General features: G+C 36.8%; 2 protein-coding genes across 5 annotated transcripts in view; one reads left to right on the top strand and one right to left on the bottom strand.

Annotated features, from left to right (window-relative positions):
- LOC109092765 (potassium voltage-gated channel subfamily C member 1-like) overlaps positions 1 to 5,887 on the bottom strand; it is a 33,332-nt gene extending 27,445 nt beyond the window's left edge. For all 4 annotated transcript variants that reach the window (XM_042727711.1, XM_042727709.1, XM_042727710.1 and 1 more), the window contains exon 1: positions 4,433 to 5,887. In XM_042727711.1, coding sequence (XP_042583645.1) covers positions 4,433 to 5,002 — 570 coding nt within the window. In that variant the 5' untranslated portion in view covers positions 5,003 to 5,887. The remainder of the gene's footprint in view (positions 1 to 4,432) is intronic.
- A 1,842-nt stretch (positions 5,888 to 7,729) lies between these two features.
- Positions 7,730 to 27,608, top strand: part of LOC109092764 (CD81 protein-like) — a 28,949-nt gene continuing 9,070 nt past the window's right edge. The window contains exons 1-2 of the mRNA XM_042727707.1: positions 7,730 to 8,002; positions 16,714 to 16,828. Of these exons, the coding sequence (XP_042583641.1) occupies positions 7,937 to 8,002; positions 16,714 to 16,828 (181 nt within the window). The 5' untranslated portion in view covers positions 7,730 to 7,936. The remainder of the gene's footprint in view (positions 8,003 to 16,713; positions 16,829 to 27,608) is intronic.

The raw sequence follows: 27,608 nt of genomic DNA, 5'->3' as shown, positions 1-27,608 counted from the left end.
ATCACCCCTCACACACTATATTAATAATACCAAAAATTGCACCTAAAAATATTTTATTTTATTTTAGCCAGTCAACATTACCCTTTTAAATGAGTAGCAAAAACAAGCCATCTAAGAACCTGTTTTGTTCTTAATTAGGCTGTTTTGAGATCTGCCAAGGGGCATGTAGGACAGTTCTGTTGTAGAGTGAGCTATTTAGTGCTTTCTGCTCTGTGTTTGTGAGAGTATCAGGGTTAGGGCTGAAGGGAGTCTGTTGAGGTGAAGGTGATAATGTGTGAATCCTCCCTCTCTGCAGGAACAAAAACAAGAGTTGAAGGTGGGAGATCATGTGATCTTGCTGTGACAACAAACTCATCACAGCCAGACCATGGCTGAAGACTAATAAAAAGATACCCAGAATGCCTTGATTTGGCTTCATTTTTCCACCTGCCAGTACTTCTCAAGCATGTTTACAGTGTGTGCACATACTGCTGCTTGACCTGCAGAGGACAACATGGAGTTGTCTTCACACTGTACTTCTTGAAATGTAAGATTTACATAGCAACAAAACAAAAACTGACAGACTTCTCCAATCATTTAATCCACTCTCCACTCAAGAAACACCCCTTTATTTTTAAGCGCAACACCGACGTCTCGGAAATTCAATCAACAATTATAGAACCAAGGGTGCCACTTTATTTTAAGTGGCTTGTACTTACATTTAAATTAATCATTTAATACAATGTATGTATTGTGTACGTACAAGTTTTTACATTGCACTTATATTTGAAAAAATACCTCCATGTAATTACATCTGTAATTAGTTTATGTAATTACATTTATAGTTACACTGTTGACCTATCCCTTACACCTTAACCCACCCTTAAACCTACCCATAACACCAAACCTGTTCCTAACCTCACCCGTATCCCACCAGAATAGCAGCAAAAGTGATTTGCAATACAATATGAACACACTAAGTACATTGTACTCAGTTTTTGATGTACTGTAAGTACATAGTAGTTAAGGCCACCTATTATAAAGTGGAACCGAAACAAGTCCTCACCCTATATATATATATATATATATATATATATATATATATATATATATATATATATATATATTCTTTTTCGATAATCCAATAGCTTATACTTGGATGTATGTCACGATATGGAAGAAAAAATCTGTTGCTACTTCTGTTTTATTGTGACCTTAATTACCAATTGCTTAATTACCAAATCCTTTATACTTGATACTTTCATATTAGACAAGCAAAGCAGTGAACTAGCTTTTTTCATCTAATCACATTTCAAAATTTTTGATTACAGCATTGTTAATAATTAATCAATTGTTTTGTGTTTTACCTTTATATGCAAGTCACCTTTGAATAAATGTATCTGCTAAATAAATACATTGTTCCTTAAATTGTTTTTTAATAGCTGACTCTCAGAATGCAAGTCCACAAAACCTGAACAAAAAAGCTCCCTTATTTAACTGTTTATTTTTTCTTTGTTAAAAAGGTTGCTGTTGGCCATATGGGGAAAAGCGAGAATTGCTTTGTTTCTCACAAGACAGGCTTGTGACAAGATAACTAGATAAAGCCCTAGCAGCTCCCATTCCCACATCCCACATTGGTGGGGCTTCCGTTGGGAGAGCCTGGGAGGAAAAAGGAAGTCTGGGAGACATGCCAATTCCCTCATCCAGGAATGAGCCCGCAGGTGCATTCACATATCGACTAGTGCATTAATTACCAACACTTTTCCTGTTGTTGTAAAGGGCAAGGCCCACTGGAGCATGTAATGGCCTAAATGGCCTCCTGGGAGAATGGGACATTATGGGAATATCGCATAGCACAACTGGGAAGACACATGAGTATGGGCCATATTTTAAGCAAATTGCTTTTATTATTTATATAATTAACCTGATTATCATGTGAATATGTAGTAAGTTTCATGTACCCAGTCAGCCTGGTCACCTCTTTTGTATATAAGCCTCCAAACTACTAGATAAACCTTTGGGAATTCACAACAGCTCTCACTTTCTCTAACAAGCTTGAAGATTTTTATTTCATTCCAGTGTTTTATTCATTTATTGGCTTATATTTTGTCACTGCGTAAACAAAACTTCATACTAAATGATGGATTTACAAAATTAACTGACACAGGGGCAAACATGTACACAGACAAATCATCATCCGAAAGCCTCAAGAGAAGTTTACCGCGTTTTCTGACATCTCATGAGGAAGACCAGCTTTCATCAGTTTCATTAGTGCTCTGAAAGCATTGCCATGACAACTTATTCCCAAGCCATACACTGTAAAAAGCAGCATCTTGCCTACCAAGGACATGAAAATATCAGGTGCCTTTGGGAACCAGCACAAACATCTGCCAGATGACAACAGGATAACAACTCTGTCTCTCTTTCACTCTTTTGCTTTGTCTTTGTCTCTCAATCTCATGCTGCCACACACATGCAGGAACAATAAACATAAAGATTGTCTGAGGCATGTCTATTGTGTCTTGGGTGAAGCCTTGCAGTTCATTCAGATGTATGACTCTTTTTTTTTTTTTTTTTTAATTCAGATGAGCCGAATAGCTGATTCACTGATCACTTAAAATGCCATAAGGCTGACTTGCTCACAAACACTTCAACACATTATTAATCAATATACAAGTCATGTCAGGAAATGGCATTAATATCCAATTAAATATTATTGTGTGCTACATTATTAAAAATATTGCGGTGTGTGTTTTCATCATCCAAATGAAGTGACATTTGACAAAATGCCAAACCGTGTCATCTTTAAATAGCAAATAAAGTAACGTTTTGTGAATATTTTTTACATTTGAAGGACAAAAAAAATCTACTGGTACTGTATGGTTGTGTATGTTTCTTGTAGTACTTCTGTAATGGCACACTTGAACACTCCCCTCTTCTTTGAGCAGTTCAATGTGTTCTAATCACAGAAAAAGTTCATTTGAGTCATTGATTTCTGACATAAATCCACTCTACTTCTAACTGTACATTGACATTCCTTGACTCGTTTATCAGTGTTCAGTAGCCTAGGGTGCAATAACCGGATCTTGGCAGTGGTCCTGGTCCATTTTACTCCTATTATACAGGCATAAAACAAACAGGGCAATCTCATAATTGTCCAAACCAGACTGGCCTTGTAATTGACATACAGATTGCATAAAATCTTCTTGACCCCATTCCCTGTGAATCAAAGCCACGACCTTGGCATTGCCAGAGCCTTGCTCTACTGTTTGAGCTTCAGGATTCAGCAATTACTGTACACATTACAACAGCTAATGTCCACTGTAAAAGTCTTTCAGGACCAAAAATGTTTAACATATCTAGCATCTCAAGTGCTGTCACTCAGACCTCCTGAGCAATATGATGTTATCGGCCTTGTGTGTCTTATCTCAAAGCAGCATGGGCACATAAATAAAGAAAAGCCTTTGCTTCGTGATGTATTCTCTTTAATGTTCTCCCGGAGTGATTAATTTGTGCACGAGCATGACCGCGGCATGCAGGGAAGGGAGCTCACGGCGCGTGGCACAGCAGTACTGCAGTCAGAGGAGCTGTCGATCAATGCTACATGCAAGACGCCTGGAAATTCTGCACATGTTTTCCCCAGGGTGACCCAATTTAGTTGCTTCAGTTTGATGTATCGATAACAATGCTACAGGAATTGCAAGACTTATAATTTCATCAAACACCCAGGTCAAATATATAGACAACCAGTTTCTTTTCTTTTTTTTTCTTTTGGTTTTTTGGCACAAAAGCAACGTTGGGATCAGCTTTTCAAAAACATAGGGGTCAAATAAATTATAAAAAGGAGAGGTCCTTTAAAAAAATAATTAAAATGCATAGGCCAAGTTATCTGTATTATCTTTCTAAACCTATTTCATGCATTTAAAGAAAAAAAAAAAGCAGCTTAAAAAATCATTTATAACGTTTCCAATAAAAAAAAATAATTAAAGTGCTTGCACTGCATCTTAAATGCATGCATCATTACTTTAAAAAGTCATTGACCTGAAAAAAAAAAAAAAAAAAAAACAAGTATCTCAAGAGGTTTTTTGTTTATGTTTTTTTTTTTTTTCTTGTCGTCACTTCATGACAAAATGGCTCCTACCAAGCTATTGTGACTTGGATGTGGCAGGCAAAAGTTTTTCCAATGTTGTATGTTTTACTGTAAATTTTTGAAAGAAATAAAAGATTACTTCAAACTATTTAGGAAAAAACACCTTTTCAAAGAATCTCAGCCCTTTAATGCCATTTTCTGTTATGTTTGTTTGTATTAATTGCATTTTTAATATATATATTTTTTTCTTTTAAGATAGCTGATGTATAATTTAATAATGGTAGGTTATTCTCATCCAATACAACACGTGCTTACCATCAGTGAACAGCGGGACTGCCACTTTAAAACTTGTTCATTACTCACCCTTGCATATTTAGAGGAATATGGATCTTCAAAGAGCGCCCAAACACGACGCTGCCAGCGTTGCCACAAACCTGCACCTTTTGCGTCAGGTAAGTCGCCGAGGGCCAGGCGTTTAGTCATCTCAAGTTCCTCGTCTCCGTCCCCTGGATCACCCAAACCTTCTGTGTCCATCTCATCGTTGCCCATTTCAGTTGGCCCTCCGCCGAAACTGTCCAGTGCCTCCTCGGCCTCCCGGTGCTGCCGGTACGTCATCCAGCAGCAGGGCTCCACATCTGTCTCATCGATGCCCCAGAAGGCCAGCTCTTCCTCATAAAGAGGGCCACAAACATCAGCGGGGCAATGCAACTTGCCAGTCCTATAATAATTGAGAATGTGTGCAAAAACTCCAGGGTGGCGATCAAAGAAAAACTCGTCGATCTGGGCGTCATAGTCGAAGTGACTGTGGGCATCGGGCTCGGCGAGCCAGGCTAAACGAGTGCCAGGGAGAGTGCGCAAGGTGCTGCGGTAAGTCTGGTGTCGAATCCCTCCCACGTTAATCACAACACGGTCTTTCTCGTCGCCCTGGCCCATCTCGTCGCTTAGGCATGTCTCGAGCCCGGGCCAGGCATTAAAATGCTGAAAGACCTGGAGGATTCATGTGCGCAATTGTTAGGCAACGAAAAAAGGAGAGTGAACTGAATGAACGCAGAAAAACAGGTGCGCAAAGGCAGCTCAGCTGCAAGAAATCGCTGCATGAGTGCTTTATGTTCTTGTCGGGTGAATAAGGGATTGCCTCTAGATGCCAAGAGAAAATGAGAAAATAAAGACGTTAAATGAATGCAGAGGTTGTCATGAATTTGCGCTCCGCACCGTGAGGTCCGGAGAAGGTGCGAGGCTGATGGCTTGTGGTGCACCGCTGGTGGCAGATGTGTGTGTGTGTGGTTCTGAAAGGACAGCTCCAGCGCGCGCACTCCCTCCTCTCTCCAAAACGAGACACATGCACTGCCCTGATTCCCAGTGGACGCCTCCTCAAATCAGACAAAAAGTGGAGGGATCTAGGCTCACTGGAACGGTCACATTTTAAGCGTTTTTTCGATGTAGCATCAGTCGTTTTCTCCAAAGCATTTGCAGATGCCCATTTTCACACGCAGGTGGTTAACAAACACGACAGACATCACATCTAGAAAATGCTTTGCCACTGGATATGTAGCTACACTCACACAGGAGACGTCAGCTGTAAAGTGGAAGAGGACAGGTCCTTCAGAAAGCTTTTTTTGTCTACACAATGTCCCGTTTGGCGACGTCCTCCGGTGTTTGTTCGGAAGTAATCGATCGTATCCTCTTTATTTCCACCAAATGAATATTTTCAGTTTCCCTTTCCGCGCGTGCCTGTCGACGAGAGTGGAGCGAGGCTCGTCATTCCTGCGGAGAGACAACATGAGCCTCCTCCAGAGCCCACCGACGCGCATGCGCAATTGCTGAGTGGATGAGTCGACGCGTGTACTAGATCAGATATTGGGATGGTTTTTTAGACGGCGGAAAGCTCTATTCAAATCGACATGCAATATTATTCAGAGAAGACAAGGCCTGAAAAAGCGCTGCGCCATGCATTATGCAGTTTCTGCAGGTCTGCATGAGCCTACACTGCTCAGTAGCCTATATAAAACATATTTGTTTGAAAGTTTGAAGAAGAAAAAAATTAACAAACCCTTTATATTTAATCTGGGGACAAATAAAGCAGTGATTTCTTTTATAATCAAATTAAGCGTTTTTTATAATAAAATATAAAATCACCTCTGAAAACAAGCAAACACTTGAAATACTAAACCAAAAACAGCAATTACATCAAAATGTAGGCTACTGTGATCTACTGTGTGACAATATGTCCAGCAAATTATTAACATTTTTATTCAGCAGTGCTTTTTTATTATTAAAATTTATTTGCAGATAGACTTGGAATTCATTTGATTTTTGTAACAGCTCTCATTGTTGCAGATTGAAAAAGTGTTTAATTAAAGTATTTAACATAAATTTTATGAAAATGCCCTTAAAATAAATTCTTAAAAATCTAACTACTAATATCAATGCAAATCTATGTATTTACTAATATGTATATGCAGAATATCAGGCTATTAATTGTCAGATAACCATTAATTATCAGGCCTTGAAATCTTTGGAAAGCATCAAAATAACTTGAAACTGTGAAACATTTTTAAAGTGCATATGCCACAATAATAATTATGTAATCAATCATTTGAAGAAATCAAATTATTGTTAACTAGGTCTGTTTTCAGTTCACGTTTTGATGTTTCTTTTTCTAATCATAATTCCTGACAACTTAAAGGCAGATATACTGTATGTGCTTCTTCTCGGAAAACACATAATGGGATTTATCCCAAATTATCCTGCTCTTCTGAGGAGGAAAAGCAATTAGGCTTCAAAGGAAAGATAATGTCCACTCACACTGGTGGGTTGTTGGTGCATGGTCCCATGGGCATCCCCTCCACTGTCAGAAACCCATTAACTCTCACAGGGTAGGAATTATCGTTGGCAGCCAAAATAGTCTCAGCATTCATCTACTGCTTGTAAAAGCAATTAAAGTGATTCATATATTACGAACCTTTGTTATGATATCATAACTTTTATTATGATATGTAATAATAATAATGGAATGAAGTAAGATTTCTGTGTGGATCAAGTAAGACGCCATAATTAAAAGAGCTCTGACATTATCTTTGCAGGCGAATTTATTGTATAAAATATGATATAAATGCTACAATAAAAACTATTCATAAACATAAGATAGGCTGTAGGCTATGCTATACTAACCTTTCTACTGGTCACTGTGTTAATTGATACTATATCGAGATATTTTGAGAAAATAAAACAGTTATGTTTATTTTACACCTTACGAAAATGGTTATCATACATATGCACCCAGCTGTAGTTTCTCAGTTTAAAATCTCTGAGGCTGTTTCCTTCTCACCCACAAGGTGGAGACATACACTAATTTTGGATGAATTAAAGGCGAGTATCTTGTAACCTTGACTAGTGTAATGTATACCCTTTCCTGTTGTTTATATTTCAGTCCCACGTACAACAAAGCATATCGATTTAGTTATTTTAACGATTCTGAAGGCGGTGTCAAATGATAAGAGAGCACCTCTTTTGAGCTGGATTGTAAATAATGAGACAGATCAAAATGTTCATAAATGTTTGGGTGTATTCTAAGGATGTTGTGTGAATTAGGCAGCTAATCTATTTTTGAACGAGTATGTCGTCTTCTTAATGATTAATTTTTTACGGTCTCTATGCTGTTATTCGGCCGTGTTTAGGGGGACTCTCTAAGGGGGAGGAAACGGGAAACTGGGTGTTGCCTGTTTTTTTTTTTACGTCGACTGAATCCGACCAGCACCTCACACACGGAGATTGGAGTTCAGTGAGCGCGAGCGCTGCGTAACGCCTGCTTCATCGAGACACTTCTTCGTTAACCTGCTTTAAAAACATCCTCCAGAAACCGACACCATGGGCGTGGAAGGCTGCACGAAATGCATCAAATACATGCTCTTCTTCTTCAATTTCATCTTCTGGGTGAGTGACCATTGATTTTGTGCAGCGGTCCTGTGTCTGGCCTGAGAAACCGCCATTGGGTTTCTGTATTAAGAGGATTGTTTATCCTTCATGTTTTCAGCCGTTATGAACAGCAATTAAAACTGCGCCACTAAGTTTTATCACAGAAAACGCAGATGACCCTGTAAAGTTAACTTCTGCTATGACTAATTAACGGCAAATTAAATTGCTTTAAATAATGTTACAGATGTTCTATATAGAACGTAACATATCTAGTATAGAATCGCTAAGATAAAATTATATCTATCTATCTATCTATCTATCTATCTCTCTCTCTCTCTCTCTCTCTCTCTCTCTCTCTCTCTCTCTCTCTATATATATATATATATATATATATATATATATATATATATATATATATATATATATATATATAAACTGCGCACAGTAAACTGCTGTTATAAAAGCTTTTTCCGACCTCGCTGCGAAAGTAACGGACAAGGTGCGAGGATTTCATCACAAAGACTAGTCTCATGTTTATTACACCCGTCAAACTTACTATGTTCTTTTCCTTATAATGTTTTTTTTTTATTTCACAAAACTACGCTTTGAACTAATACTTTAGCGTTTCACACTCGGCGACACAATGAAGTAATATAATTGTCGTCTGGTCCGGCCCACTCGAGGTAGTTTGGAAAAGAACCACCCAGCCAGACCCTGTTGAGAGTCTGAGTTAACCGTGTCATAGTCACACTAGTCATGTTGACCTTTCAGTCATCTCAGAATGGGTTCTTTGACTCATTTCCTTTTAGGAACTTACACTTACTAAACACTCTAGATAGAAATCAGTAGTGGTTAATTTCTCTAGAAGTGTTAAGTGTTTCGGTGTGTACCTTATCCACAGCACTTTCTACATTGTTAGTAAAGCATTTAGTGCCATCTTGAAATCTGATTGATTAAACGCGTCTCAATTTTCATTTTACAAATTAATCTCTTGGTAGATGATTTCTAAATCAAAGAAACCACACCGTTACTACATTGATGCGTAATAAGGTATTAAAGAATGATATGTACTAAAACTAAACTTTTTTTTCTTCATTTTCTTCCCAGAAAGTGCCTTCGTTGAACAATATAGTTGCAGCGTTTAGTCCTGTTACCACCAAGTGCAATAACTATTTCTATAAAATTTTAAAGGGGTCCTATTATGCTCTTTTACAAAGTCCTGATTTTGTTTTGGGGGTGTACTAGAACAGGTTCTCATACTAGGTTGTTCAAAAAACACATTATTTTTCACATATTTTACATTATTAAAACACCTCTCTCCCCAGTCTGTCATGAACGGCTTGAATACTAACTGTATCAAATGAAGGCCCGCCTTCTGAAATACGAAATGTGCTGTGATTGGTTAGCTGGGCCAGTGTGTGTTGTGATTGGCAGCACTCAGGGCCTGCTCGGGAAATGTCCTGCCTCTTACCATAGCCGCCTGCCACCTTCAGTGTAAATACTGCATCCAAATCAAATAAATCTGAGCATGATTTAAACCCGGATGATTGTAGCCACTCTAAGTTCGTCAGCCTTGGGAAAACTAAGGCATCTCCGACATTGTGATAACACTCGTTGCCTTCTTTAGTGCAGCTCAACCAGGTCTCGTCCCATTCGTCGATCTTTGTGATATCACAAATCCCGGAAAATATTCGTTGTAGTCCAAACGAGTCATTCCTTGTAGTTTTAGAAAAGTAATTTCTGTTAAATAAAATATCTCCTTTTGAATTGGACTTTGATCTTTGTAACTTTGCAGATCTTATTTATGCTCAAACAGCAACATTACAGACTAACTAAAGTCGAAAAAGTGAAAAAGCATAATAGCACCCCTTTAATAATCATTCTAATTTTATAAGAATAGCAAAGCCCACTCCACAGGTATCACAGTAACGACACAGTCAAACGATTTCACTGGAATCACTTTAAAGGGGTCATCGGATGTACACAACCACCCTATATTGATAAAAATATTTAAAAAAAATTTATTTTTTTACCTCGTTAAATCATTTCCCCTTTCTCAAACCGAGCCCATCTCAGATGCCTGTCTGTGTGACGTCGCATGTTTTTTAATGAATCTTTGCAAATTGTCTTTCCTAATAATGTGCTAATTAGCAAGCTTCAGATGAATGCGGCTAAAGTAAACAGTCACTCAGAAAGAGAGGGGGGCGGGGTCAGAAGACCTCATTAACATTTAAAGGAAAATGGTACAAAATTGCTTGCTCTGAAAAGAGCTGATTTTGACAGGGTAAAAAGTGTGTTGTTTTACACTACCATTGAGACATTTTAACCAAACTATGTTACAGACTTTTCATTAAGACCCTAAAGAATCATATCAACTTGTGGAAAATGGGCATTGGATGACCCCTTTACAAATGTTTTTTTTTTTTTTTTTTTTCCCCCAGCTGATGAATGATAAAAACATAGGCGGCCAATTAGAATCCACTCAATATTAAAGAGCTAGCATTTGAAGTAGTAGACAACATAACTGCAGCTCACGCTCATAATAATCAAAACCACAGCTATAACAATAACGACACAGAGGATCGATATTGTTTGAATCACTCTCCAAGCTACTTCTTCCAGCTGATGAATGATTAAAACATTGACAGTCAGAGTCCATCAGACTTTAAAGAGCTTGAGCATTTAAAGCAGTGGACAACATATCAACAGTATCAGGGCCTGAATTTCGTTTTGGAAAATGGGGGGGAATTCCCCCTTTAGGTGCTCTTATAAGGGGGATTTTTTAATTTGAGGGGGGAGTTAGGGTATTTTTTTAGACATATTTTTAAACTACAGTCATCCAAACTAATTGTTTCATCACCCAGTGTATTTGTGTTACAATTTATAATGTTGTTGATTATATTTATATTGTAAGGAAGATTCTTAAAAAACTTTCAAACTCTGAATTGAATTTATCTGAACTAAAAAAGACAAGGAAACCGTCAGTAATAAAATAAGAATAGATTAATGACAAGCAATGGCACAAACAAATACAATAACAAGATAAAACTAAAATTAACTGTGCTTTAAGTTTTTCAGGTAGGTTTAACAGTAATATTCAGGTAAAGAAATACCACATAAACAGAATAATCTATTTAACTTTAACACTGGTTAATTTTCAATGTATAAATAAACATAAATGACAGCAGCAGGCTTATTTAGGTTGCTGTCTCTTTAAGGCCTCATGCACGGATCAAACTGTTACACATAAGTTTTGTTTCTCAACTGTTTACATTAACTTAATAGCCTGTATACCGACAATGTTTAGAATAAATCGACTGTTTAAATGAATACTCATCAAGACGGGCACTGCAAGCGCGGAAATTGTGGGAATCAGTAGAATTATGCGCAATCCCGCACCAAAATTCAAGCCCAGAGTATGTGTTAGAATATACAATCTTTGGTGTGTATCGTCATTGTTATTAGAGCCTGACCAATATGGGTTTTTTGGGGGCCGATACCGTTATTAGGGAGTAAGAAAAGACTGATACCGATATATCAGCCAATATTCTTTATGTGTCGGCTATATTATAGTACAGTATAGTCAAAAGTTTGAACACACGAAATGGAGTGCGCTCTGCTAGGCAAACTAAGTAATTAACCCATTCAGAAGCATTCAAAGGGTTAATTCACCCAAAAAATTATTGGGAGCAGCTGTGGCCTAATGGTTAGAGAGCACCAATTCCGAGTATGGGTTACCATACTTGGCAAATGTCACGGCTTTCACTTTCATTTCACTTTCAAATGACAATTAGTCCATAAATTACTCACCCTCAAGTTATCCTAGGTGTATGTGACCTTCTTCTTTCAGACGAATCCAGTGAGAGTTATATTAAAAATTTTCTTTGATCTTTCAAGCTGTTTAATGGCACTCAGCAGGTGTTGCAGTGCATCAGTCCAAAATAAGTGAAATAAAAAGCGCCCATCCATAAAATCTGTCTCACACGTCTCCGGAGGGTGAACAAAGGCCTCCTGTAGTGAATCGCTGCATTTTTGTAAGAAAAATATCCAATTTTTAATATAACTCCGACTGGATTTATCTGAAAGAAGAAAGTCATATACACCTAGGATGATTTATATCGGCCGATAATATCGGCTAAACGATATATCGGTCGGGCTCTTATTGTTATGGTTATGTTTATACTTATCGTTCTTGATGTGAATTAGCCTTTAGACACATTGAGAAACTTAATTTTAAAGCCAATAAGTACCTTGTGGCGAAACAAGAAACCAACTTCACCAGAAAGCAGAGGAATATTTTCCCGCTGGCTAATGGGTTTAACACACATGCTGATTTCTCTACAGGCCCAACAGGTGGTAAGACCCCTCAAGTTGTGAATGAACATGGCAAAACAGCATGATGGCTTCCTACCTTGAGGAATTTTGCTTTGAGAACTGACCCATAGAGATGGTGGTGGAAAAATACCTATAAAGAAGGTGTTAGATCTAAGAGTCCATTGCCAAGCCCATAGGATGAGTTTGACAGTACACTGTGGTTAATGGAGGATGTGTGCGGCAGTTTGACAGAAGGTCTGGGCCTTCTACTTCTGAGCCTCATGCTTTGACATGCCAAGCATTCTACAACCACATCACACTGGGTCATGGGTCAAAAATAGAAGCAGCACCAGACTGCTGGCAACAGAAGGGAGAAGTATGAGAAGGGGGTTCTGATTTTAAAACCCTTACACGGGCTGATAACTGTATGTGAGAGATAAGGAGAAGTGTGTGTGTATGTGTGAGGGTGGATGCTAATTTCGTCATGTTGCAAGAAATATTAAGCAACATGGCGCAAAATATTTTTTATCCATGCCATTTGGCCCCTACTGGTTTTACTTTGGCAATTATAAAAGTAAAAAATTATAGTTGGCTTCCGGTAATGAGTAATCTAGAAGTAGAGTAAATTGTAACAAAGAAAAGTTTTTTAATAAATCTACTACTACTAGTCAAGATGTAGCTGATTGGAGGAACCCTTGTTTTTTATGGTACATAGTCACATAGCTTTTTTTTAGGGCTATGGCTTATGCAAAATGGTACTTAAAACCAATGATGTGTGTGGTTTATTAATGTGGCCTTTTTGGCTGTGTACTGTAATTATTCAGAGTAAATGAATAGTTTACAGTGTTGGTTTCTGGTAAAACAGTTCATGCAAATTGCACCAATCAGCCTCATGTATTCGGGAAAGTATTTGTTGTTCTGTAACAATTGCCTACTCATTACACCTACGTAGGCTATTATTATAATTCAGAATGATTATATTTTTAACCTTGTGACTGTCCTTATTATTCTTTCCCTCAGGGTCACACTTCCTTCCTTATCAGGAAGGTAATTCTCAAAATATTGATGTTCTGCTCTACAGAAATGCAGTAAAACATTTGTGTAAAATAAAATAAAAAAACACTGTTAAACAGGCTGCAAATATTTAGCGCATAAGAACTAGAAGGAACATGTTTATGCAATTAGTTTTTAAAAAGTATTTTGTTCTTGTGTTCCCAGAAAACATGTGCTACAGCTGGTACACTTACTGGATTTACATAATCAAGTTTAAACCAGTAAAACCCCATAAACCTAGTAGGTCACTAGTAGATTTTTGTGGAGATGATGATCATGTCAGTATGTAGTTCAAACACAAGAGAAACACTAAAGACATTGGTTTGATTCTCACCGAGTTAAAATCTTAAATTAAAAATCACTTGTTTGGATAAATGTCTTCTCAAAGCATAAATGTAAGTGCATGTCTGCATGCTGACTTCTCTGCTCATTTGGTTTTGTCTTGAATCACTTGCAAACTGTGTTGTCAATCACACTCTGTAGTTACTGCTTTGATGACAAACTGCATTAGACTCTGAGCAATGTTAATATGAAATTTTATGCATGTTTTCTATGTGAGTTTGCTGTTCATAATTAAATAGTTGAATTATACAAAAAAAACTAAAATTTTGTCCTTGTATTAAAGTCACCATAAAATCAATATTGATATTTTGGAATGTTGTAGTGTTTATTAATTAATGAGTATATTAGTAAATAATTTAACTGTGCACATCTGGGTTTTTTTTTTTTTTTTTTTCAGAAAAATCATGTGCGCATCTTCTCATAGCAACGTTATGTAAATCACCGTGAGGGCTGAGCAATAAGGTCTTCCATTTATTACAGTCCAACAACCTGTCACTCACATGAAACAATTTAAGCAGTTAATAAACTATCCAATCATCCCAAAATATAAAAAAAAAAACCACACAAAACATTTTTTCTCACTCATTTGAGAAGCAGTTTTTTTTTTTTCATACAACAGATTTAACCTGTAGTCTTGTTTCACCAAGCATTTAGTGGTTGTCAGTTCTGCAGTGATTGAGTAGTCACTTTTCATGGCTGTAAACAGGCCATTTTATGTTTTTAAAATTCACAATAAAATGACAAAAAAAGTTGTAATTCAATAAGTTAAAATTTTTATGAGCATACTCAGCATTTATTTAAAAGCATTATAGCATGGATTGCCATATTATTTCCTGTAATAGCTTGTTATATGGCCAAATATCCTGTATGACAAATAGATCCTTATTAAATTAATCCTTGTGTTTTGCTCAACAAAATAAATGGCATTTCCTGCTTTTTCCTACATAAATTCAGTTTAAGTATGGAAAGTGAGAAAGGAGAATGCCCCCAGATTGCCTCACAAGAATTATGGCTTATTCTGGTTATAGCTCCCCCTGACACCCCTAGTCAACTGGAAACTCTTGTGTTTAGGGGAATCTCTTCTGTCTACTCAGATATTCCCGAACTCATTATGAGTGAATGTAATGTGGAATCCACCGAGGACGGGTTGCTTAAAGTGACAGAGCTTCTCCATGAACCATCATTTCAAAACCTCTCCCTTTGGCTGGCCCTCTGTTTACTCAGTTGCTAAGCAGCAGGCTGCCTGAGCTCTGGAATGAGCCTATCTGACCTTTGGAGAGAGTGAGAAAGACAGAAAGAGAAATGGAAGGAACTCTTTCTCTTACACTTTTATCCTCTGTGGAAAAGGTTTTTCTCCCCTGTGTTTGGCTGGAGAGAAAGTTCCTTATTCAAAAATTGTTTATGGATAAACAGCCTCACACACTATCCAGCATGCTAATGCACAAGTTTAGGCAAATTAAAATATACAAGTAAATAAAACAGATGACAGGAAAAATATTTATTAAAAATTTATAAAAAATTTGAATTAGAATTAAATTTGACATTTTTTTTATTTAATTTAAAAAATGTAATATTCTTGTTTATTTCTTTCTTTTTCGTTTATTTCTTTTATTTCAGTTTTATTTTTAGCAATTTTAGTACTTCAACTTGTTTGATTTCATTTAGTTGGCAAAGCAACATCTCTATTTTTTTTTAAGTTGAACTTTTCATCTACTATTTATCTTTTATTTCAGAATATTTTTAATTGACAAAAATTATTTTAATAATTTTAGTTTCAGTTACTGATAACATTTGTTATAAATGCTCAAAATCCCCGTCTTGATTTTTTGTAGAAGGGCTGTGGTTTCTTTATTACATCAACAGGTGTGAAAGACCAATGACCATGGGAAAAAGCATTTAGAGAGAAGAGAAAGTGCTCCCCTCGTGATCCTTTATTGGGGGTGTGGTGTGTAAGAACGGCACCAACAAATGCCTTTTGGTTTGACCTGGGGTGAATAGCTGTGGCGATGCAGCTGTTCGCAGATGTACTGTAGTACTGGTGCGAGTGCTGGATGTTTGGGGTTACAGAAGGAGAGAACTGAAAGGAAGGAAGTACAAGTCCATTGTTTTCACAGCCAGGGCTGAGCGATCTGCCCATCCCAGCATTCCTGCTAATGGTCTTTGCTCTGTCTCATATTCCCGGTACTCTCCCCATTGCGGTGTAGCCAGATCTCTTTTGCTTCTAACGGCACCCACCAGGTTCTTGTCGGTCTCTAGTGCACTTTATCTGCGCACTGCATTCCTCCACAGAGTCTACGCATTCCTGACGAGATCCAGCTGCTCTCAGAGGGCCCAGCTCTTGTCTGATTTGACAGTGATTTCACTTTAAATAAAGCCATAAAAACAAAGCCAAATACACCTCTGCTGCTTGTCACGCAGCTGCCCCCCCCATCCCCCAAACTTTTTCGCTTTGTATCTGCTCGCACATACAATACCACACATTGTAGCACTACTTTAAATGGTCTTCTCAGCTGCCTACACCCTCTTTCCTTCCCCCCCTTTTCTATCTCTCCGTCCCCCTAGCTGCGAGATTCTGTGAGCACCCTCTCTTGTGAATATGCCATGTGTTTATGAGCCTCACTCAGCTGAATGCTCATCACTGTGAGCCATGTGAAGAGAAAAGCGGGCTCAACCATACTGCTGTAGCGTACAGTGATGTTTTGATATTCTTAACCCTCGACACTGTGGGCCTCTAGATGGGGTCTGTAACAAGATCCTTCCCTCCCCCCACCTCACAGAATGTGTCTCCTTTCTCTTTGTTGAATGGAAAATAAGCAGACTACAAGAAATAGACCCAAGGAGACTGACAAAATGCATCCACACAGCCCTTTAAGAGTCGAGATGAAGAAGAATGTTGTGTTTAAATATGTGAAAGCCTAAATATTAGGGAAAAACAACACATACAAAGTTTGCAAAAACCATTAATAACTTTGTGATTAAATGTGTTAAAATGTCTCATCCTCTCTCTGTGTTTTTTATAGCTGGCTGGTTGTGTAATCTTGGGAGTTTCTCTCTGGCTTCGTCATGACAATAAAACAAGCAGTCTTCTGGAACTGAAGTATGACGGTGCAGAAGCACCCAGCACCTTCTACATCAGTAAGAGATCAGTTTCTCGATTACCCATTATTATCCTCTTTTCTCATTGAGTCTCATTTGTTTTCCATCTCTCATTCCTTAGTCTCTCAACCCAGTGTGAAATCCTACCGCTTTATGTGGTCACATAAAGTGGTTTGGCACAGTCTCTTATGAATCATTTTAATACATTTTACACAGGATTATCTGAGTGTTCTCAGTTTTTCCTCTGGGTGGCAAACATGTTTTATTAGCAGTTCTAATTAGCAATGCATTAAAATTTTGGCAACGAAAAATATTTGGCCGAAGAAAAAAAAAGAATTTTCAGTTTCAGCTGAATGGTTTTGGATTGCTGGAATGTTTGACTGTAACAGTGACATGTAGTTAGCGCTTCTTGGTGGTGCGTTTTGACTGTCAACATCTATTTCTGTGTGGATGTCTAGACACACTTCACTTAGACTGCAAATAGCAATATGTAAAATTTGTTAAGCTGAAATATTGAGAGGCAGTTCATTGCTGAGGAACTTTACAATAGTTGCGTTTCCAGTACCCTTCAAATTGAGCAAACTGAAAATGCTAATTGAAAAAACACACCTAATGGAAAGATGTCAATTTCGTAAAAACTCCCATATAATGCAATAAAGTCAGTACACTTTCATTAGGTAGTTTTTCAGGCAATTCGAAAAAGGAATATATTGCAAAACTGCCATAGAAACAGGTTTTTTTTGGCTTTTACAGGTCACCTAGCATGTATAAATCACATGATCCTTCTTTAATGTACTATAACCTCCAGGAAACACCTCATATGTGGCCGCTCTCAAGTATAAGGGGCTTTCCTTGCCATTAATGCTTGGATGGATAACCCCTTATTTACACTGCACACGTAATGCAGCATGTAAGAATTGAAGTGGCTCTCCATGCTGCTTTGCTAAAGATACACGCATACGTCTCCTTCGATTAAAAGTAATAGATAGTGCGGTGGCTGTGATATATATAAACCTACCAACATCCATCTGCAAGACTTATTGCGAAAAATTATGTTTTAGTCATTTAGGAAATGGCGTAATTTTGAAATAGTGTTAAACACAGATGCTGCTCTTGCCCAGTGATTCCTATTGCATATTTTTATTTCCTTTGTTTTAAAGTGGCACAAAGATCCACTTTATTACATTTATACAATATGTTTCTTAAAGTAAATAAAATTATATAAATAAAGAATGATAACTTTTGCTCAATAAATATGTAGCTTACTGGATAACTGTTTTGATGAGGAGCAGTGAACCAAGCAGTGACACACCCACATGAATTTTGTAATTTCACCCTCAAGAGAAGTCAGTTGAAACACATAACAGAAGAAATGCTCACTTTAGTACTAGCTGATGGTTTTGCATCTGTAAAGGTTTTAAAGTTTTCCGCTGTAGTTTCCACAATAGTACAGATGGTTCCATTCCTTCCCAGTGATTGATGACAAGTGAATTTCCAAATACAAATCTACAGATCTGCTGACATCCATGGAAAACTGATAAGATGGTTCACCTGGACATTTGTAAGGTCAGAGGTTAGTGTCAAGGACTCACTCTATAGATGCACAAGTGAGCTGTTTCTGATGACGACTGTTAAAAGCATTTTGTTTATTCAGGAATGCCTTGTGTCTGTTAAGGCACAGAGGTTAACAAGTGGGTAAACAATTCTCCAGTTCATGTCAAAGCTATTATAAGACCTAATATTTACAGAGTCATGGATTTCAAGAGAGAAATCTCTGAACTATACCTTAAGTGTCAACAAAAACTATTTAAAAGAATAGTTTATTCATCTTTTTCACATTTTTTAAATATTGTATGGCACATAAAAGTACAAGATTTTAGAGCATAGGATAAAAGAGGCACTGATGTGGAAATAGAGTGGTCTGTCGCCATTCTTATGATTTGTTACAATATACCTCTTTTTAAAAAAATCTCTTTATCATTTCATTTTCAGCTTAGCTGTGTATTTCGTCTTGTGATACATGGAAACTATAATTTATTTAAGTACAGGAGTCTGCTTTCTCAGACTGCTTTTTTGCGCTTTTGTGAAAACACTGTTCTCTTTCCCTTTTCCTTTCCTTTCCATTGGTCTTTAAGGTACTTGCCAGAGTTTTTTTCAGCTAGATCACTTTGCCTGCTTTATGGAAAACACGTGGCTTACACTCATCCAAAAGTGAAACATAGTATTTTCGACATGTTTGTTAATGAGCATATAACTAATGGAAACAGGAAAATCTTATTTAAGAGCCACAATTACACAGGGTTTGTACTGTATGTTCTCCTTCTCTGTGCCCCTTTCCCAATCCCCTACTCCCATCAAACACATAAACACACTCAACATACAATTTCTTTCTTCTGGGATGCAGAATATTATCTCTGTTTTGCTCAGTTGGAGATATTTTTGCAGTTCTGTGTGCTCAATGGAGGAGTTTAATACTTGTGGCCCTGCTTAGGGTTTGGAAAATGTGAAATTCACAGTGAGTCATGTTAAGTATTTCCTGAACATTTAGGGCTGGTTACAGATGTGACTAACTGTGTCTGTGTGTGTGTGTGTGTGTGTGTGTGTGTGTGTACATCTTGCGTGTATAAGTGAGTATAGCTTATGCAGTACTGATAACACCCCTCATTGGGCTGCTTGAAACAAAATATGTGTTTCATATAGGGCTGGACAATAATTCAATATCAATATGTATCGCAATATAATTTTTTTCAATAATGGTGATATGATTTTTAAACACATTTCTGATATTTCGATATACATTAGCAGTATTTCCCATACATTGATTTATTTGTGGCGTTTGACTTCGTTGAATAAACATTAGCACTTGTTGTATAATGTTTTCTTTTAAAGAATTCTTCTGCTCACCATGCCTGCATTTATTTGATCCAAAGTACAGCAAAAAGTCAAATTTTGAAATATTTTTACTATTTAAAATAACTGTTTTATTTTAAAATGTAGTTTATTCCTGAGATCAAAGCTGAATTTTCAGCATCATTACACCAGTCTTCAGTGTCATATTATCCAGAAATAAATAGTAAAATAATAATAATAATAAATAGTAAAAATATTGCAAAATGTTACTTTTCTTGCTGTATTTTGAATCAAATAAATGCAGGCTTGGTGAACAGAAGATAATTCTTTAAAAACATTAAAAATCTTACTGTTCAAAAACTTTTGACTGGTAGTGTTTATTAGCCTGTAGTTTGAAGTTAAAGATATTAATATTATTATTAATTAGGTAAGTCTGAGATGATTAATTGACAGTGATTTCACATTTATTGTTTGTATGAAGGCTAAATAAAAAAAAAAACTAACTTATTTGTGCCTTTTTTTTCTAAAATATTATATGGTTTTAAATAATAACCCATATAATAAAAATAACTGTATAACAAAAGTTTGTATGCACAGAGATCTGTTGTGGGCGTTCTTTGTAGTTTTTACGAGGCTTTTTTAATTGTGTTAATATCAATATCGGAATTTTATCGTATCGACCGAAATTAAGAAATTTATCGTGATATAAATTTTGGCCATATCGTCCAGCCCTAGTTTCATATCATTTGAAACTCATTTTCAACAGCTATTAACCACAACCCTAATTGTAGTTTATATGAGTTTTAAACAAAGGTTTGGGAGGAGCATGTTCTTCTAATCCTGCCAGTCACGATGCAAGAGTCAGCGTGTTTAAATGGCTGCTTAACTCACACTAGTAAAAAATTATTCAAGCTTCCCTTTACCACTCCATCTCCACCTTTTTGTCAGTTTTATTACTGATTCATGTATAAGTCCATGGGAGTTAGAGCTTGAGAGCTTGAGCCCTTAATCATGAGCAGCAATCAATTTCAATTTCAAAATACATATAGTTTCAAATATATACTTTATCTCACAAAATTGTTATATAAACATGTCACAAACATTAATAATGTTACAAAAGGTTATTTCAACCTGTTGAACTTTCTATTCATCAAACAATCTCAAAAAAGTATCAAGATTTTCACTAAAAATGTTAAGCAGTACAACTGTTTTCAACATTTCATAAAAAATATAATAATAATTAAAAAGGATTTTGATATTTTTTATTTTGAACATTAGCTGAAAATTATACAGATAATATGCAAAACATTACTGAGTATGTGGGGAATTTAGAGACAACAAAACAAAAGTAATAAATAAAATTTCTGATTTTAAAAGTCATCTTAAAGTCATGTTTTTTTAAAGATTTTTTTTTTTTTTTTTTCGCCATTAATATATCTGGGCTTTAACCTTTTGACCACCAAGGTCCAGTGCTTCAGCAGGACACAGCCCCTATTATAAAAGCCTAGCGGGTGGCCTGTGTGATGTCTGGGAACAGTTGAGCGCTTAGGCACCATGGGAGCAGCAGTGGTCAGAGGGACAAGACGTAAAACTCAGATTTGTGGCATCCTAACACATGGCAACCCAATAAAGAATACTATCAGAAAAAAATACAGCTGCTTATTCCTGCAGATCTGAAAGCAAAGCCAGAGAATCAGCAAATTTCGAGATACAGTATGACATGCACTTGGCAGAATAGTGAAATATATAGTGAGATTAGAATAGTGAGATTTAAGGGAATCATGCAATGTAAGTGATGAATGACAGAATGCGATTTAGAGCTCAGGTTGAAACAGAACAAATGAAGAGTTCGGTACCAAAACACGGAAAAAAAAAAGGGGGGGTTTCCACCAAAATCAGTATTGTATCTGTTCGGTTTTAGGGCTGGGCGATATATCGAATATTAGCGATAATATCGGAATAATTCTGACGACGATGTAAAATTCGAAAATATCGTGAATATCGAATATTTCAAATTCAAGCATATATTTCCCAAAAGAATGCGCCGAACGTCCAAAAAAGGAACATGTAACTGCGGACTGCTCTACACGCCTCTACTACGAGAGCTTTCATGACAGCGGTTGCCAGATAACAAGAGTTTAAATCCCCGAATCAGAGCTTCGCTGTTACAAGGATACATTTTCTACCCTGCCTATTTTAAGCAATCTGGCAACCATGCGTAAATGCTCACTCCTCATTGCGGAAGCGCTGCCGCAGATGATCTAAAAACACTAACAAGCTGGAGTTTAGCGATCTAATGAAAGCATTGTTCAGCCACTCTGTGTTCTTTCATGAGATCTCGACTGTATTGATTGCGATTGTGATTGTGATGGCCATTTGGAATTACTATTAGGGAATTTCACTGTTATAATTATCAGTTTTCATAATATAGACAGAGAGAGTTCAAAAGTCTTTGGTATTCATATATATATATATATATATATATATATATATATATATATATAGAAATAGCTATGTGCTTCAGCAACTAGCTCCCTATCAAGAGGGTTTTTAGTGTCAGTGGGAACATAGTTTCATGCCACAGAGCTTCTCTTAAAACCGCAGACAGTTGACAGACTTGTGTTCTTAGCTAAAAAACTTATAAAAAAAAATTTAAATAAAATACTTATCCCAGTTTAGTTATTTCCCTGAGTTGCATAGTTTAAATGTTGAATTGCATGCACTAAAAAAGTTTTGTTTTGCACTACTTCAGTTACATATAGGCCTACATGTGTTCATTTAATAAAAAGCAGTAAGTGATCACTTGGTCTAGATTTTTTTAAACTGCTTAAATTAGCTGTTCAATCTAAATTGTTTTTGTTGTTTTTTTTAATGGGCAAAAGAAAATCTTTTTTTTTTATATTATTTTAATGCAAATGCAAACATATCGAGATATATATCGAATATCGCAAAATTTTTGACAATATCGAGATATAATTTTTTTATATATATCACCCAGCCCTAGTCGGTATTGAAAAGTCCATTTTTAGTTTTACGCAAAATACGATATTCGCTGAGTTATTAGGACCAGTTTTTTCTCCCATTTTTTCCGAACCTTTCTCTGCAGAATGCGATATATCCGCTCAACCAATCACAGCACACCATTCCACACACTCACACACAGTAATGGCAGCGCTTTGAATACACTCGCCATCCTAGTTTTCCTCATCTACTTTGTACTTGAGTGATCAACAAAGGGCTGCACGATAAATCGCATGTGATTGTCTTGCTTATCTCGTCAGTAAAGCCGATTCTGTGATTAATAGTACCAGTAAATCTCCATCACGTGCTTTCAGATGGAGCGGCATTTAATACACAGAGCCGTAGATCACTGACAAGCTACGCTATATCGTGTTCATTAGGTATATCGCATTCGATTATGAGCGTGATATTGCATAGCTTGTCAGTGTTAGTGTTTTTATTAATGCCATTTATGTTTTTATTAATACAGCACATAGTCAACTAAATGAATGTAACATGGCAAAGATGAATGCACTTTTGGAAGTTGAATGTAAGGGAAATGTCATTTTGGAATTTCTGTGGTCTAATGTGATGTTGTTCATGTTCCTGTTCATGATGAAATTTTCTTTTATTGTTGTAATTAATTTATAGCAAACAAGATGACCTGTTCAATTCATTTTGGAAGCGATGACTGATGAATGTTTTTTTAGTCCAGTGCCTGTATATAAGATTAGTATTGACCAAGTTCAGAGCCTGTCACATGTGGATCAACTTGCTTTGCTTTCATATTGATTCAATGGATTTATTGCATTTAAAAAAAAAAAAAAAAAAACGTATTATTGATGTATTGCATTATTAAATCTTTGAAAATCAAAATCTGGATTTGAATTCTTAGTGTTATTATAACCTAAAGATTATGGTTTTCATCTTGGCACTTTCTTGGTAAAGAAAACACATTTTTACTAAAATTAATCAAGATGGATTTATAGCGATTGGAACCAAACTCTTCAAATATACTATACTGTGATCTATTGTCTGTCTGCAAAGTGCAAAGATGCCATGTAAGGAGCTGCAGATGAAACATTACAGCTCTCAACATCTTAATGTGAGGAAATGGCCTGCAGCCAGCAGCTCTACACACCCTGCCTTGCTCTTTATGGAGTGTAATGTGAGAGAACACAACTAGAGCTCAAGTCCATCAGAGGAAGAGTGGTGGGCGGCTCCAGGTGGGGATGCTTTTTGCCTTGAATAGATTTATGCTTGTCTCTTTAAAAGTCATCACTTGGTCTCATAGCTACAAAATAGTATGCGATTAAAGAATAGGCACTCATGAATAGTAAATAATAAAAGTCAGTCATTCATTTCCATGAAGCAGTGCTGTGATATTTACTACTTGTGAATACATTATGTTCTAGAAACAGGGTCAGGTGAACACAAACTCCGTTACTAAAAATATCCAGAGACTCATTGTCTCTGTTGTACAAACATTTGAGACTCTTTCCCTTCTCTTATCTTTTTTTGAGCGATTCCCATCAGCCACTGTGTAAGCCTCATGGTGGTGTGTGGTCAAGTCAGCCTTTCCCTGAAAATGCCTGCTGCTTAGTTTGAGGAGAATGGCGCTGGCCCGGGTGACTCAATTATTCCATAATGTCAGGGGAGGGATGTATCCATAGCAACTAAATTAGATGAGTGAGTGCTGCTGTACTTAAACACTACAGTTTGGATAAGACTGGATTCAGGACTCAAACAAATATGACATTAGTGCCATTAGTGCTTCTTCTAGCGTCCTCTTGGCTCTTTGGGTACACAAATTTGCCAACTAATCATAGGGCTCTTTTCTGCGGCCTGTTTCACAGTGATAACTCAAGGACAAATGAAGCTATACACTAACATTCAAAAGTGTTAAAATCTTATGACCCCATACTTTTGAATGCTATAATGTGTTTATTTTTTAATTTACAAAAAATAAAATAATTAAAAATCTTATTTATTTAAAACCTTAACTGGAAATTATACAGATTCTGTAGCATGCAATGCAAAACATTCACTGTGTTATAATATTTAAACTACTACTAACCACTAATTAATGTGTAGGGTAACCCTACAAAAATGTTGGTCATTGTATCTAACAATCTGGTGTACGGTACAGTTGAGTAATTTTTTCTGGAAAGGATGTTTTTGTGATTCATTTACCAGAGAAATCCCCACATCTTCCTTTTAGTACAGGAAACATGGTGAATGAATGTCTTATTGGTGGAAATCACCAGTGGGCATAGGCGTAAATCCGGGGGGGTGACGTGACATGACATGTGGCCAAGTATGGTGACTCACACTCAGAATTAGTGCTCTGCATTTATCCCATCCAAAGTGCACACACACACACCATGAACACATACCCGGAGCAGTCTGAGAGTTGTCCCCCCAAAAATTATGATTAAAAACCATGCTGTGTATTGTAAATAATAATGTTTTATACTTTAAATAATTGTGTAAGTAGTAAAACAACACAAACGGGGCAAAAATGCGTTTTAAGTTTAGAAAGAGTTTTAGTCTCCCCCTCCCTTGCCTCACAGTGCTTTGGTCCAAATGCCTGCTTTGTTCTTTTACATCACCTAGGCTACACACGCACAAGTCCTGTAAGAGAGACGTGTGGAACTCCAGTAAGTAAGGCTGTCAATGGCTATTTTATTCACTTAAACATCGGATGAAGTGATTATTTTCTCTTTAATACATGATGCCAATGTATTTTTCGATGAGTCCACTATGTTAATAATAATAACTACCTGCTTGAAGGACAGGGTTGCCAGGTGTTCACAACAAAACCCGCCCAATAACTATTCAAAACTAGCCCAAACTAACCGCGTTTCGAGGGGGGTCCCCGCTAGGGTTGTGCTGATAGACGATAGTATCGTGTATCGATGATAGTCAGAGATATCGATAGTCAAGACGATATTAGGCTCATTCTCCTATTAATGTTATAAATTATAATAATTATTATAATAATAATAATAAAATAATTATTATTATTTTTATTAGGCGGCCCATTATAATTCGGCAATCAAATTGCCTCGCTATTTCACTTCAGCACCACATTTCACGCGCACAAATGAGGATTTGAGCCTGTAGCTGGTGAAGAAGTCTTCATCCACAAACAGACGTAGCCTACATCATCTGCAGATAGAAGGTATTTCATTGCACTGTAACAAGTAATCTGAACGGCCTATATACAGTATGTGCAATATTTTAAATGAGCCCTCACTAACTGAGTTTAATGCTACAGTTATGTTAGAATGCATCTCATTCGTTTCTGTTGGGGTTGCATCGGGCTCGTCATGGGGCGCACGGTCTGGAGCGCTGTATGACTGATGCATCCGTTCAATTGAATTTTACACCAAATATATGAACTTACCTGTTTTAAATACTTTATATTTAACGTGTTCGTATATGTCAAATATTTAGTGTTGAACTGTTGGTCTTTAAATGAAATCTACTATTGATTTTCACCGTTGACTGATTTTGCAGAACATTTAGACTGATAACTTCCGTGCGCAGATGCAGCAAATTTGTCACAGGACGCGTGATATGATAGGTGCGTCCGACTATATATGAACTAGATGTTTTAAATATAGTATTTTTATATTTAACGTTAGTTTATCAGTATGTTTGAAAGTATATTTTTCCGATTATTGGTGATTCCACAGGCTCACTCTCGCGCACCTGCGCAGTTTAAAACACCAAATAGTTATGATATGACAAGAACAAAGAGTCTCTCTCTTCCTCCACCCACGAATAATAATATCGTGTATCGTCGATCTCACGGGCTGACGGTATGACGATTTGAAAAATGACCATGTCGCCCAACACTAGTCCCCGCTAAAAACCGTGACTGGGGTTACTGGGGTTGCTTCAACCCATGGTGCCGACATGAAAAACAGCCTGCGGCAACAGTGATAAAGTAACCCAATGCCACGGTAAAACCGCGGACTTGGCAACATGGTGATGGATAGTAATGTCTACAACGGAAACGAGCGTTTTCACCGTTGTCTAATTTGGCACGGTCTCCCTGCTGCACTAATAGTAGTACGGCTTTCCTCTGTGTATACATATCCTTACAAGTACAATTTTAACTGGATTATTTGTGTCCCCTTCAAAAATTTCTCTTGAGAAGTTTTATGTTTATTGTCCCCCCCCACAACTGTTAGACGAAATTTACGCCCCCTGCCAGTGGGGGCTGTCAATCTGAAAGTAAAACTCAAATAGTCCTGCATGGAATACAAAGATAGACCTTTGGAACAACATGATGCTGAAAGTAGTAACATTATTTGTTGAATATTCCCTTTAGCATACATTTCGTCTGACAGCATACCAGTGTCAGCAGGCCTCATGAGACACTTAGCTAAAATGTTTTTTTTTTTTTTTTTTTTTTGTCAATACTTAGAATTCATTTATATTCAATTAGCACAAATGGCTTCCTGTACCTATGATCACAATCACTTTGAAAATCCATCAGCACTCAGCATTAGCATTGCAGCTCATTGTCTTTGAGTTATTTGTACCACAGAACTGATGTGGATGTATGCTCTTTTCCACTGAAAGCCTTTTCAAGTGGACAAATTAGTTTCAGGAGAGTTTTTGCTGGTTGCCAGATGGAAGCACTCTGTGATGAGTTAGTGAGAAAAAATAAACAATAATTATCCAACCTTATTGAGACATATACTAAGCAATCCTGTTACTGCTAGTAATGCTATATTGTACAGTGTAAAAATATTAGTTATTATATAACTTTGAAAAAAAAATGGAAGAAACATATAATACACAATTTTTTTCAAAAGCAGTCAGCCTTCCTTGGAATGCAAAACTAATGCGATTTTCTTCGGTATGTTCTTACTTAACAGACAGCTACAGACATGCATTTGTGTACTTATCTCCAGTTCTTTTCAGGCTTACAGACCCTTAATTAATTTCAAGT

The sequence above is a fragment of the Cyprinus carpio genome, chromosome B7, assembly GCF_018340385.1.
Source record: "Cyprinus carpio isolate SPL01 chromosome B7, ASM1834038v1, whole genome shotgun sequence".
NCBI lineage: Eukaryota > Metazoa > Chordata > Actinopteri > Cypriniformes > Cyprinidae > Cyprinus > Cyprinus carpio.
Note: the sequence above shows the minus strand (reverse complement) of the source record. Positions and strands in the feature narration are given on the sequence as shown.